Below are 14,470 nucleotides of genomic sequence, written 5' to 3' on the forward strand. Positions count from 1 at the left end.
CTTGTCTTAGGTTAGCTGCTCCCCTTTCAAACAGGGTTTGCTCTTTGGATTCTGACATGGGAGCATCATTGGGTTCCAAGGCAGCTTACCTGTCGGTTACCTGCACTGTGACCACATAGGGACTGTGAGGACACTGAATGTTCCACAAATGGCCTAGCAAAGCAGTTCTATGTAACAGTGTTCCAAAGCTCCGTGAAGACGTGTTGTATCACAAAGGCCTACAAAATCGATACCATGTGAGCCCTGCTGTCAAGTTCTGCTTCCAACTTGGGATGGTGCCAGGCCCACGAGCATTTTTCTCTGAGGACTGGTCCTGGGGAAACACTTTCCTAGAAGAGTAGTTTTGAGCGTGGAACTCATTCAAACCAATTTTCAATTTTGTTTTCGCAAATGGATTTACACTTCCATAAAATAGAGACTTTCAAGCATGTGGTCTTGGCCCACGGCACCTCTCCTGCTGTCAGCACAGAGCACCAGGATTCTCTGATTGGAACTGAGCTTTCTACAGCTACAGCGGATTTCATACTTGTCTAGTCTTAAAACTTAAACCCAGGGCTGGAGAGATGGCTCAGTGATTAAGAGCACTGCCTGCTCTTCCAAAAGTTCCCGAGTTCAGTTCCCAGAAACTACATGGTGGCTCACAACCTTCTGTAATGAGATCTGGTGCCCTCTCCTGGCCTGCAGACACACACACAGGCAGAATACTGTATAAACAATAAATAAATGAATAAACCTTTAAAGTTATTGTTGCATCAAATGAGAATGTCCCCAGTTGGTGAAAACTGTTTGGCAAGGGTTAGGAAGTGTGACCTTGTTGCCAGGGATGTCACTTAGGGGTGGGTTTTGAAGATATTCCAAGATCCCATTTTATTTCTAGCTACCTCTGTCTTCTACTTGTGGATCAATGTGTAAGCTCTCTGCTGTTATTCCCGTACCAGATATAGCTTAGCAGCTGACCTCAAACTTTACTGCAGAGCTGTAATGAAGACAATGAGATTCACAAATAAAACAAACGTATAGACTAATGCAATGTGAAATAAGATCCAGGATAAATGCTAATACACCATAAAGATTTGTCACTAGAACTGGTGTAATAAAAAATGATTGGCCAGTAGCTAGGCAGGAAATACAAGCAGGGTGATAGGAAGAAGGTAGCAGGAGATGAAGGTGCGATGCTAATAAAGGTACTGTCACATGGCAGAGCATAAGTAAGTAATATGGGTTAACTTAAAATGTAAGAGCTGGTAAGTAATAAGCCTGAACTGTCAGCCAAGCATTTGCAACTAACAGAAACCTCTGAGTGTTTATTTGAGAGCAGCTGCTGGACAAACAAACTTCTGCCAACATATGGCTTCCAAATGTTTGGCACCAACTGCCACATAAAACATGTGAAAATTAAAAAGAGGATTCTAAAGACAAAAGAACAGTGTTAAGCACAGCTTCTTGATGATGGTCTTTCCATGGGTGGGCCCTGTTTGGTGGCAGCAAGCAGAGGCACGGCTCCTTGAAGATGCAGCTCCCTAGTTTATGCTGGAGGCACAGTTAGCTCTCTTGTGAGTTCTGCTACCAAACACTTAAGTAGAGTTTATGAACAGCAGGTGACAGGCTACTCCGTGACGGCATGAACCCAGAAACTCCCCTGAGTTGGGGCAGTAAATGTGGCTCCCGCTGGTAACTCTACCATGAAGCTAAGCTCTCACGGGCCAAGAAACGGGTCAGAGCCAGCTGCCAAGGCTACTGCTTTGGTCTTAGCTACACCACTTGACAATTTAAACATTTGGGTGTTGAAAAAAGATAGACATAGGCAGTAAAGATGGATTCAGACAAAAAAAAACTCTAAATGGTTTACAGTGTGTTTAAAAATATACATAGGCTTGGGACTGAAAAGAGACGGTAGGGATAGTCATAAAAATACATATATAGTTTTACAACAATAAAGTCCTAAAAAGGGAGTAAAGTAATATAAAAAACCACATAAAATGGAAAATATACAGAGAATCTGGATACTGTATGTTATTGTGTTGTATTTGAATTGTTTGATGGCCGAGGATACAATAGCTGCAAAGAAATATTTGATCAAAAATGTTGCTGCATTAATCCAACCTATATATTTTAAAATTTTATTGACTTCAAAATTTAACTCAAGCAGGGCAGTGGTGGCACACACCTTTAATCCCAGCACTTGGGAGGCAGAGGCAGGTGGACCTCTGTGAGTTCAAGGCCAGCCTGGTCTGCGAAACTAGTTCCAGGACACAGCTGTAATAGCCATAGCTGTTACACCGAGAAACCTCGTCTCAAAAAAGAAAAAAATAAATAAACAAAAAGATATGTTTCTTTGGGAAAGAGGTTCTGCTTTTATTTCCACAACAAAATGGGAGGCTGTGGATTCATTTCAGGTTAAAGAAAACCAGGTTTGATCAAGGGAAGACGCTCTGAAATCCTGACTGCAGTCATAAAGAAATAAATCTGGAAGATCTACAAGGCATATGATGTACATTTTATCTGCTCAAACACATAACAGAAAATCCTCTTTGGCTGACTTGTGTACAGTGCAGTCTATTCAGATGCAAATATGTATGTTACCTTTAAATTTTTATGTATTTTCAGAATAACCAGACTAAATACTAATAAAAATGGATGGTCCAGGTGATTCAGCATTTCAAAATGCCTCTGTTACAGTCTTCTCATAATTCTATATCCAGAGCAGCTTCAAGGTTGCTGGCTGAGATGATATAGCTTCACAGATTACACCAGTCAGGACTTGACTATAATTCTAAATTTTCTCATGTTGCCCAAATATGATTAGTGCCCCCAATCAACAGGAAGTAGGCTAGAGAACTGCATCCACATTCTTCCCCAAAAGAATTAGACGTTTGTCTTTGTTTAGGGCGTTGGTTACAAAATATTATATTGCTCATACTAGAAAAAAAGCTAAAATTAAATTTTATATTTAAATTTAAATATCTCTTTCTAAAAGAAGGGGGATATAAAAATGATTGGAAAAAGGATAGATTACTGAAACTACTTTAGTCCAAAAAACTATTAATCTTACATATTGGTATGGATTTTGGCTTACTGATACAAATTTAAAGTTAATTTTGAGCTATAGGCCTAACATTTATAATTAGAATAAGCCTCTGAAGGATTATTTTAGAGAGGTTGTGGGAGAGAAAACTCTGCTTACAATTATATCCATTTCTATGTATAAGTTATAAAAAAAGACATTGCTACACTATTGATATTAGAGTAGTTCTTTTGCTATTATGAGGTATGTATAATAAAAATGGAGGCTCCTAGGCGATGAAAGGAGACAAAGACAGAGACCCACTTTGGAGCACCAGACAGAAATCTCAAGGTCCAAATCAGGAGCAGAAGGAGAGGGAGCATGAGCAAGGAACTCAGGACCACGAGGGGTGCACCCACACACTGAGACAATGGGGATGTTCTATCGGGAACTCACCAAGGCCAGCTGGCCTGGATCTGAAAAAGCATGGGATAAATCCGGACTAGCTGAACATAGAGGACAATGAGGAATACTGAGAACTCAAGAACAATCGCAGTGGGTTTTTGATCCTACTGCACGTACTGGCTTTGGGGGAGCCTAGGCAGTTTGGATGCTCACCTTACTAGACCTGGATGGAGGTGGGCGGTCCTTGGACTTCCCACAGGTCAGGGAACCCTGATTGCTCTTCGAGCAGATGAGGGAGGAGGACTTGATGGGGGAGGGGGAGGGAAATGGGAGGCGGTGGCGGGGAGGAGGCAGAAATCCTTAATAAATAAATAAATTTAAAAAAAATAAAATAAAATAGGGACTATAAAAAAAATGGAGGCTCCTAGTGTCATTTTATGTAGAAGGCTTCTCTACAATATAAATTCACTCATGGGCCCTAACGATTTAAGGCTCTGTCACTATTTAATTTGTACGGTTTCCTATACAAAATATATTTTTTGATGTTAAGGTATGAAGAGTAGAATAAATTGCTTCTCTTATCAATTATGTTAGTTCCATTCACAATAAAATTTCTCATGTTGAGTTTGCAACAATTGTTCAACATGTAGTAGCTACTGTCTTTGTTCTTACAAAGTTCATCTACAGCATGAAATTTTGGGTGTTAAATAAGGGGAACATAAAGTTCTTTGTCATATTCTTTGTATCAATAGGACTCTTCTGTAGTGTGAAAGCTCTGCTGTCCAGCAGGGGCAGAATACATCTAAAGGCTTTATGACACTGTATCTAATACAGAGTATTGTGGGAAGAGAGGTATGAAGAAGAGTGAAATGCCTCCTCGTGTCCTTTGCTATCAAACATTAACTTGTTGGAGTCATGAAAGGTAGGGCCAAAAACAACTTTGGGGAGCAAAATTTTTATTTCAACCTAAGGGTCTAGTGTTCCTCTTCCAGGGACAGGAAGGGAAATAGAAACCATGTTTCCTAATGTTTCTTAGCCTCCTGCTCACGCACAATTCTTATGTGACCCATAACACTTCCCCAGAGTGGTGCTGCATGTCCTGGGTAGATTCTCCTACACTACTTACCCATAGGGCCCAGGTCTATCCTTGTTCCTGGAGTTCATCTTGAGGACAGTTTCTGGTCAGCCCGCTAAAGCATTCTGTTTGTTCCTGTGCTCCCCCTGCCCTGCCTGGTGATTAGCTGTAGGGCATTGTTGACTTCATCTTTGGTATGGTAATTTCCCACCTGCCTGGGCTGAAATCCTTGTGCAGCAGCTAGGTATATAAGGATTTCCCCAACGTTGAATAAACGGCATATGATCTCCTTTCGAATGACCCAGGTCTCTTGTGTGTTCTTTCAATCTCCAGGCCCTTGCCCAACTAGCGTACGGTACAGTGGCACGTGAACTATACTGAAGGGGTAACACAGAATCGGGTGTTACACTTACCAATCAACAAAATGACCCCCATACATGCCCATAAGGCACTCTGATCCAGAAAAGCACCCACTCAGATAATGCTGGGCTAGATGAAGTTGACAGCTGAAGCTAAGGAGGACATTTGTATTTGCAGGGATTCTCACTTATATCAATGCTTAGGTGTTGCTGAAGGTTGAAGTACTATTCAAGCCTTAGGGACAGTGTTTGTACGTGTAGAGTGTCTCTGCAGTATGAAGTATCTGCAGATATTTAGAGTGTGAAGAACACGTAGAGAACTCGCCACACTTATTGCTTTTGTAGACTTTCTCATCAGAATGAAATCTCCAAACTTATATAGCCATGAAGAATAGCTAAGCCCTGGTCCTCTTCTGCACAAGGAGGGTTTTTCTCAGGTGAGAATTACTGAGGTTGAACCAGGACTGAAAGATAACTCAAACCTTCACCACATCCCTCACACTATAGCTTTGATGGAAATTCTTGTGCTACTTAAGATATAAAGAAACACTTAAAGGCTTGTCACTCCCTTCAGAATTGGGCTTTCTCTCTCCGGAACCAACTTTGTTGTTGGTAGGAAGTACTGACTGAGTGGTAAAGCACTCAGCATTCTTCACACGTGCCTGACTTCTCTACTCAACGGATTCATTTGTCTTGGCTAAGGTATAACATTTAGCGAGATTTTATCCCACTGCACATATTTGTCAAATTTCTATTAAGAATGCGTCCCTTGATGTCTTTTAAGCGAGGAAGATCGGAAAAAACTCTTGTCACACTTTCCACATTTATAGGGCTTCTCTCCAGTATGAACAATCTGGTGCTGATTGAGGCTATCGAGTCTAGAAAAGATTTTTCCACATTGTTCACATATGTGTGGTTTCTCTCCAGTATGAACTCTCTGGTGTTCAGTAAGGGCCGAGTAATTCGGAAAGGCATAGTGACATTCCCCACACTTATAAATATGGATTTTTTTGTGTTTTTTAAGGTCTAATGTAGAGTAAAACATTTTGCCACATATTTCACATTTGTAAGACTTCTCCCCTGAATGACGCAATTTGTGCCAGGGAAGGTATGAGAGAGTAGAAAATGTTTTCCCACACTCTTCACATTTGTATGGTTTCTCTCCAGAATGAAACCGTTGGTGATCCTGAAGGTGCGCAAAAGAGTAAAACCGTCGGCCACAATCTTCACACTTGTAGGAATTCTCTTCAGAGTGAATTCTTTGATGCCGCTTCAGGAATGCAGAAGAGTAAAATGCCTTGTCACAGTCTGTACACTTATAGGGCTTCTTTCCCGTGTGAATTCTCTGATGCCGCTTAAGCAACGAAGGATAGTGAAAGGCTTTGCCGCATTCTGTACACTTGTAGGGCTTTTCTGCAGAATGAATTATTTGATGTTTCTTAAGCAACGAAGGACAGTAAAATAATTTCCCACATTCTTCACACTTGTAAGATTTCTCTGCAGAATGAATTCTTTGGTGTACCTTAAGCAATGAAGGGTAGGAAAATACTTTGTCACATTCTTTACACTTGTAGGGTTTTTCTCCAGTATGATTTTTCCGGTGTCTATAACGTGTTGAGTGAGAACTAAAGGCCTTGCCACATTCTTCACACTTGTAAGGTTTTTCTCCAGTGTGAATTCTCTGGTGTACAGAAAGTTTTGTATGGGTATTAAAGGCCTTGCCACATTCTTCACATTTGTAGGGTTTTTCTCCAGTGTGAATTTTCTGGTGGACAGAAAGTCTTGAGCGAACACGAAACGCTTTACCACAGTCTTCACATTTGTAGGGTTTCTCCCCTGCATCAACTGTCTGGTGTCGAATAAGCAGTGAATTACAATAAAAGGCCTTGCTGTAATCTTTACATTTATTGACTGTTTTTCCTGTTGGTCAAAAGTTGAGACATGAACAAAAGTTTTGTACATTCTTTATATTCATAATGTTTATCTTTAAAATAGAGACAATTACCCATTCTTACACTCTTATGGATAAATCAGAAATAACACTATATTTTTACATTTATGTTCACTGAGAATAACTCAGAATATATAGTAGGTGGAAAAAATCTAAACTTCTACTCATGTAAAGCCTGATCAAATTGAATATAGAAATAATGGCATGCCACGCAGTGGTAGAGCACACCTTTAATTCCAGCACTGGGGAGGCAGAGACAGGTGGAAAGCTATGAGATTAAAGTCAGCCTAGCCTGTATAATGAGATCCAGGACAGCCAGAATTTCACAGAGAAACCCTGTCTCAAAAAACCAGAAAGAGGAGGAAGAGGAGGAGGAGGAGGAGGAAGAGGAAGAAGAAGAAGAAGAAGAAGAAGAAGAAGAGGAGGAGGAGGAGGAGGAGGAGGAGGAGGAAGAGGAAGAAGAAGAGGAAGAAGAAGAAGAAGAAGAGGAGGAGGAGGAGGAGGAAGAGGAAGAAGAAGAGGAAGAACAAGAAGAAGAAGAAGAAGAAGAAGAAGAGGAGAGGAGGAGGAGGAGGAGGAGGAGGAGGAGGAGAACAAGGAGGAGGAGGAGAATGGCACATTATTCAAAGTTAAGTAGTTAATTAAGTAGTAATAATCTATGATAAAGGAATCTTTTAAAGGCATTACACAAAGAGAAATAAATACCTTAAACATAGGTATTTTTTTATATGTAGACATACAAGACATTATCTACTGGGAAAGGGGGAGATTAATGGTAACTCTCTGAGATTGGAGACATAGAAATACCATCTTTATCCTAAGTATGAAGTTAAGAATTTTTATGCATGAATGGAAGTGTGCATAACAAGTATTTCTACAAAATCTTAAGTAATACACATCACAAATTTCAGACAGCAGCAGTTTATGTTCTATTTGAATGACAAAATTATGAAAATATAGGTTCACCTATGAATAACAACTTCTGTCAAAGACAATATTTTGTCAATGAAAAGGTGTTAAAATTATCCAAGTTTCTAAGATTATTAATTTACAAGATAACTTAGCACTGAAAAGAGACAATGTAATGTTCAATTTGTGAAAACATGAGACTTGTGTTTACAGATGAAGCGGAAATACACAGTTCTCATGGTCACAAAACTAGAGCCCAAAGATACTGTTATCTTACACTGTTCTGAAGTGTTTATAATTGGACAATCCACCCACAAATTATATAGATTACATATAGACAGTTGACTATAGGTTATCCATTGCCAAGAAACAGCACACAATCAAACTGCAAAGTTATGAAAAAGAAATCTTGAATTCTCAATAATTTGAAAACTGATTAGCTATTAAAATTCTTCTAATTTTAGACAGTTTTTAATCTATGACTATATGTCCGCAAAGAGTATGCATTCTAAATCCTTAGTGAGCATGTGATAAAAATTAGAATACCTTTTAGTCATTCACAAGAACTCTGATGAGGTGATTTTGATCAGCATGATTATAAGTGATATGAAATATATTTATGTCTGAAGTTACTGTCCTACAATGGCTTCACACATAGGTCTTAGAAATGTTTGCAAATTTTCAGAGCTTAGAAAATAGTGCAAAGTTTTAATGTAAACTAAAAAAAAAATGAGCTTTGGAAGTTAAAATAAATAAATAAAGACAGCTCACCATTGGGGAATCACCAAGTTTAAGAGACTTAACCATCATAAACATCTGGGAGATGTCCTTTGACAACAAAACCAATGAGAGACCTAAAGAATTATGTCCATAATATCATGATTTAAGGCTGTTGGGAAAGCCCGCCTTTCTGTTGACTATTTGAACCTCACCTCTGTTCTTGAACCCCTCATTCCTACACACCTGTATGCACTGTGGCTTCCTCTTGTTTCTTCACACCTGTAGGCCCTTGTCTTTGCTCCAGAAAAGTCACCAGGTGTGGCTTAGAGAGAACAAGACCTGTTTGTAGGAAAGGGAACAAGATTAAGTGTCCTTCTACTGGGAATTGATATGTCTCTTCCAGTACAAGACTTATAAGGAAAGAAATGATATAACAAATTATTGTAGACAATGGTTCCTTAAGTGACTTCTCACAGGACCACTACAATACATAAAGGAATTTACAATGTCCAGATTAGAGTCTCATTTAAGGGAAAAATATTAAAACTGAATTGTGAAACATTTTCATTAAGATATAAGGTACATGCCTATTGCAACTGAAGTTTCTAACATTCCCACTAGTATGAAAGATGTATTCTTCCAATACAAACAGGTTAAACACACAGAAAAGAAAGCAATGTTTCTTAGCTAAACATATTCCCTAATTTTTATTTAAAAGCAAGACAATGGAACTTTTTGTTGGAAAGCACAAGCTCCCATGAGATAAGGTGTAGAGTGAGGACATTGCGTACTGACACTGAACTAAGATGTCACTATAGATGAGATCCTCACCCAGGAAATCCAGGTGACTGTAATTCTCCAACATCACATCCCTGTACAGATTCCACTGAGCAGGCTCCAGACATTCCCTCTCTTCTGGAGAGAAATCAATGGCCACATCCCAGAAGGACAGCATTTCCTGAAATAAAGATCAATGAATGATACCTCACTTTTAATTAATTAAAGTCATTAATAATAGGCATTGTGGGGCTAGTTCTCTGTCCATGTGACACAACCTAGGGTTATTAACTGACAATGTGTATTCCATAAGAATGTCCTGTATGTGACCCTGTAGGAGGCTATTCTTAATTATTCACTGATATATGACAACCTAGATCATTGTGGGTCATGCAACCCATGGTCAGATGGTCTTAGTATAAGAAAACAGGATGGCACTTCTGATATGATCACATGATTTCACACTGGACCCATCAAGGAACGAGAAGGCAGGAGAACCTAGAAGTTCCATGTGGAAACCCTTAAGACAGATGAAATGTAAAGTGAATGTTTCCATAGAAAAACATGCATTTAGTGCCACATGCTTGTTTTATATACCACACATATATACATTTCCCACAGGAGAAAGTAATGGTCAGAGAGAAGGAACTTCTCAACCCTTACTATGCACAATCGTGAATATCAAATTCCACGAAAATGTAGTTACTGATGTAGCAGCTCTGGGCTGAGATATGGATTTCTTAATTTTTAGAGTTCAATCGTGATGCTAATGACAGTGCACTGAGAGACAAGAGATGGAGCACCCAAGGCGCAGAATGAAAAAGAAAGAACACACAAGGCGCAGAATGAAAAAGAAAGAACTCACAGAAACGTATGTTAGATATCAGAACCAATAAGAACCAGCAGGTATGGGAATAACAATACCTTTTTAAGTATCTCAAAGACACTAGACATCACTCTGACCTTGTTATTTCGTCTCTGGGAAGAGGAAGGCAGAGATGCAGTCACCCGCCAGATGAAGAGGAAGCAAGATGAGAATGCCTCACTGATAAAAGTTACCTAGCCACATAGCTAACCATAAACAAGAATTAAAGAATTATGAATTATTTTAAGTTGTAAGAGCTGGTTAATAATAAGCCTGAGCTAATTTAATATAAATTTTAAAAAATTTAAAATTAATATGAAAGCCTTTGTGTGTTTCTTTGGGACTGAACGGCTGCAGGACCGAGTGGGACAGAAACTTCCATTTACAGTTCTGTGAGCTTCGTCCTCCTATGGCACTGTTTCAGAGCATCCAAGTTCAGTATGTCCTCAAGCCTCAGCTTTCTGATGTCACTGGCCAATGAGAAAAATCATCATATTTCCAACTTCAGTGAGTTACAAATATGTAATTTTAACGTATGGATAAGATCATGTGATACATGTCCTTCTGTGCCTTAAATAATTTCCAGTTTCATTCATACTGTCACAACTTACATGACTTTATCCCTTTCCTCTGAAATACTAGTTAAAATAAATAAAACATTCCCCATTCTCTCCTAACACCAGTCATGTTCTCTTCTAAGTTCCACGACCTTATGCTCCAGACACATGTTCTCTTCTCAGATCCATGAACTAACTAGCCATAGATATTTGCCTAGGTCCAATTAGACAGCTGCTGTTTATGGGAAGACGTGCATGGCGCTGAAGCATCTTTTGGAAGACCTAGTCATACTGGGCATTGTTGTGCTTCATAGGCTTAAGCGCCAAATAAAACTGGTTTTTCCTTCTCTCCCTTGGGGCTCACAAAGCAATTTCCCAGAGTAGTGAACTTTCAGCTCAGTTCCAGATCAAATCGAGTCCTGGGTCTGAAGTTACTGGTGTTTTCAGCAATGGGAGAAAGGATTAGCTACAGTCAAAAGACTTTGGTACAGGAGAAAGATACTTTGTAGATAAAAATTATACTGTGAAAAATGTCTTTACTCATAAGGGTGGAGTGAGATAGGGAAGAGGAGGCCAAGATACTCCCAAGTTATAAATAGACTGAAAGAAGCTGATGAATAGAAAACCCTGTCATTTCTCAAGAAAAAAGCACTTAGACTCTGTTGAAAGCTTCTTTATAGCTAGTACATTTTCCCACTTTGACAAGGAAATGAAAAACACAGATTGACAAGGAAATAAAACTACAGATTCCACTCTTCCATACTGATCACTGACAAAAGGGAACATGGTCAGCTTGGAGAACTGCAGGAGCTCAGGGCAAAGTGAAGATGGAAAAATTGTTCTTTCAGAGAGGAGGAGGTCCCCAATGGTGAACTGACTGCAAGGACCACTCCCTAATGTTGCCCAGCACCCGTTTCCACTGTTCTGGATGAACAAGTGTCTGTTATTCTCTGGCCCCTCTCCTCACTGTGGGCTTCCTAGGGCTAGGAGGCAGAAGAAAGCCTGCAACGATGGTCTCATTTAATTGGAACTTTAACTAACATAATTAAAGCAAACATTTCAGGGAAAGTTGAGACTGGCAACGCTCACTTCCTATGGAGAGGGAATACAAATAAATTTTAGCCTGAGGGGGACAAACTGGGTTCATTAAAAACTGCTGCAAATTCATTGTAGCCCCTGAATCAGGAGGTGGAGTCCAACTGTCCTCCCCTTGAATGGAGGCTGGTCGTAGAAGCAAGCCTACAACAACACAGTAGACAGAGCCCAACTCATAACAACTCTTATCTATGTCAGTGTCCCTCAGAGATTTTTTTTTTGAAAGAGGCCAGAGAAACTTGAGTCCTAAGAGATCATGTGGAAGTCAAAACTAGATGCCAAGTGAGGGCTTCAAACTCTCCATTTAGTTCAGGCTTATCCATTGATTAAAGAACATGGCGCTTTAAAAATACACTAAGCACATCATGAAGTGAGAATGCACTGACCTGTCCCGACCTCTGACACACATAAGTGTGGCACATAGCAATCATTAGCTTTTAAGTTAACAAATTTTTGCAATGTGATGATTCAGATAGTATAATTGGAACCCTAAAAAGGACATGATAGATTATATACAATGTGCTTATTGAGAAAATGGAATAAATAGAATTTTAGCTTACACTTAAGTATCACGTGCTTTGCACTGTAGGACAGAAGGTCTAGATGTATCCAGATTTATAGAATTAGTATATTCTTACTAAATCTAAATGCGATAGTGAAGTGGTGTGCATCCAACGAACAGTTGGGACTCACGTTCTTATTCACTGTTTTATTTTATGTAGCTACCACAAAGAAAAGGAAAATGGACTGCAGAATTTAAACAGTTGGCTAGCCAATTTGACACAACTTTTCGACTCAAAATATGTCACTGCCTTTGAAAATAATTTTGGATGGGCTCAATGACAGACTTTTATAACCACAAATGACAAAGTAATGCAAATCTGTTTCTCAAGTTTGTTACACGCATATGTGTTTGGTTTCTACTTAATTCTGTCCAAATGACTTAAGTAATGTCTCTCAGTGGTCTCTGACATAATCACACGGATGACCAAGAACTCAACGGCGTTATCCAACACACTGTCCCGTCGGGGTTTTCCAGGAATGACCCGTCTAGCATAGCAAGATTAGTTCACGAGTCTGTAAAAACCAGTAACTCCTTCCCTCATAGCATCACTTACACGAACATTAGCATACAATAAAAAGATCCCGGAACAGGCAGGACTGGACAATGCAGGGTCCATGCGGGTCCCCATGGAAGAGTAATAAATAGAACATTGCTTTGCTGGGTGGAGGACACAAAACCCCATGTGAGTGACAGTGGAGGAGGTAGCTGTCATTACCCACATGCAGAGTAGGCTTCTGTTTTGGATAACTGTAGAGAAGCATTGCACACGCACTCGAACCTCTGGTGTAAGGAAGGAGAAGGCATCGGAGGGGGCAGAGAGGCAGGGAAGAATGAATACCACTGTGGGCTGGCTGCACCAGTCACGGAGAGGTCCAGAAACGGAATGAGGTCTGCTTACTTTCAAGTACATGAATATATAGAGGTCTATGAGTTCTTCCTCACCCTCCTAGCCTGGCACCCTAAAACAAGGTGAGCTTTTTCACCTGCTCCTAGGGCCCCTGCTGACGGACTGGCCCGTCAAGTTCAAGGCCAGATCAACGCATATCTACACAGCAGTCGTCGGCAAGCAGACATCCTGCCTTTTTTGAAAGTAATGAACTATAACTTAGGGATGGAAGACCCTCCAAAGGCTTAAACACCCCAGCCCTCAGAGCAAAGCTGGGCATCAGCTTCCGCAGTCCCTGCTCTTATTGCAGTGGGTCTTTCCCTCCGTATGTCCGTAGCATGCCTGTTCCCTCACCCCTACTCAAGGCTTTTGTTTACGAGCTGATTTTGGCAGATTTTTCTGCAGCATTCCAGAATTCCTCAGCTGCGAACTGTTATGTCTCAGATTTTCTTTTTCCTTTTAGTTCAGCAACTGGTCAAAAAAAAAAAAAAAATCTGAAGACCATCAATACCCTAAGACTGTAACTAGGCTTGCTATGGAGCACAGGAAAGAGAAAATCCACCCGAGAACGGGTCAGCTCGTAAGAGAACGGATCCCCATCCCATCTCCAGCACCACCTGAGACGCGGTTTGTCAGTTGACCCACCAAGTCCTGGAAATCCAGAACCTTACACCATCCTCCACTCCGGCGCTACCATCCTGCTGTCCTGTCCCAGAAGCCCACGGTAGACTCGGGTTGTGGGCAGTTTTCTAACAAAACCATCAATTGGCACCATCAGACACGCCCTCACCCCAGCCCTGACCAGCAATCTCAGTCGTCCCAGCCAGTTGAGCACAGCACCTCCAAGGCAGCTTCTCCCGCCCTCCCACCCAGCTCAGGTCCGCTCCCCCCAAGACGGACCCGCACCCCGCACAGTGCCTCAGGCAGCGCTGCACCCTGAACCAACCTCCATGTCAGAGATGCAACGGGAATGGACAGCAGGCGGGACTCTCGCCCAACTTTGGGGAAATAGCACACTTTCAGACAGAATGAACAAGTACTGTTTCCGGAGCGGGCCCCTGTGTCGTCACAAAGGACCAGACTGCATTTCCCACAAGTCTGCGCGAAGGAATTCCGGAATTGCGATTTCTTTGGTTACCGGTTGTGGCAACCCGCAGTAGAGAAAGGGAGGAAGAAGCCGGGTTTGCAAGGGAGCCTTGGGAGTGAGGCTGGCGTTTACTTCCAGACCCACAACACGAGCTGTGTGAATGTGAGTGGAGCCTTTGACAGAAATATTAGGTTTATAGGTCATTTCTGGTCCAT

General features: G+C 40.8%; 1 protein-coding gene across 1 annotated transcript; it reads right to left on the reverse strand.

Moving 5' to 3' along the window:
* Positions 1 to 2,330: 2,330 nt before the first annotated feature.
* On the reverse strand, positions 2,331 to 14,232 carry LOC142851755 (uncharacterized). Its single transcript, XM_075975762.1, has 4 exons — positions 14,115 to 14,232; positions 9,255 to 9,381; positions 8,667 to 8,762; positions 2,331 to 6,763 (listed from the first exon to the last, which is right to left on the reverse strand). Exons 1-4 carry the CDS (start codon positions 14,118 to 14,120, stop codon positions 5,598 to 5,600), a joined length of 1,395 nt encoding a protein of 464 aa, XP_075831877.1. The 5' UTR covers positions 14,121 to 14,232; the 3' UTR covers positions 2,331 to 5,597.
* Between the last annotated feature and the right edge of the window lie 238 nt (positions 14,233 to 14,470).

This window comes from Microtus pennsylvanicus, chromosome 6, assembly GCF_037038515.1.
Source record: "Microtus pennsylvanicus isolate mMicPen1 chromosome 6, mMicPen1.hap1, whole genome shotgun sequence".
In the NCBI taxonomy this organism is placed as follows: Eukaryota; Metazoa; Chordata; class Mammalia; order Rodentia; family Cricetidae; genus Microtus; species Microtus pennsylvanicus.

Excerpts from the sequence above, each read along its gene's own strand:
- LOC142851755 (XM_075975762.1), bottom strand. Across the intron at positions 8,763-9,254 it reads CAGTCACCTGGATTTCCTGG|GTCTTGTTCTCTCTAAGCCA; the intron begins GTGAGGATCTCA and ends TCCTACAAACAG. Across the intron at positions 6,764-8,666 it reads GGAAGCCACAGTGCATACAG|GAAAAACAGTCAATAAATGT; the intron begins GTGTGTAGGAAT and ends TTTGACCAACAG.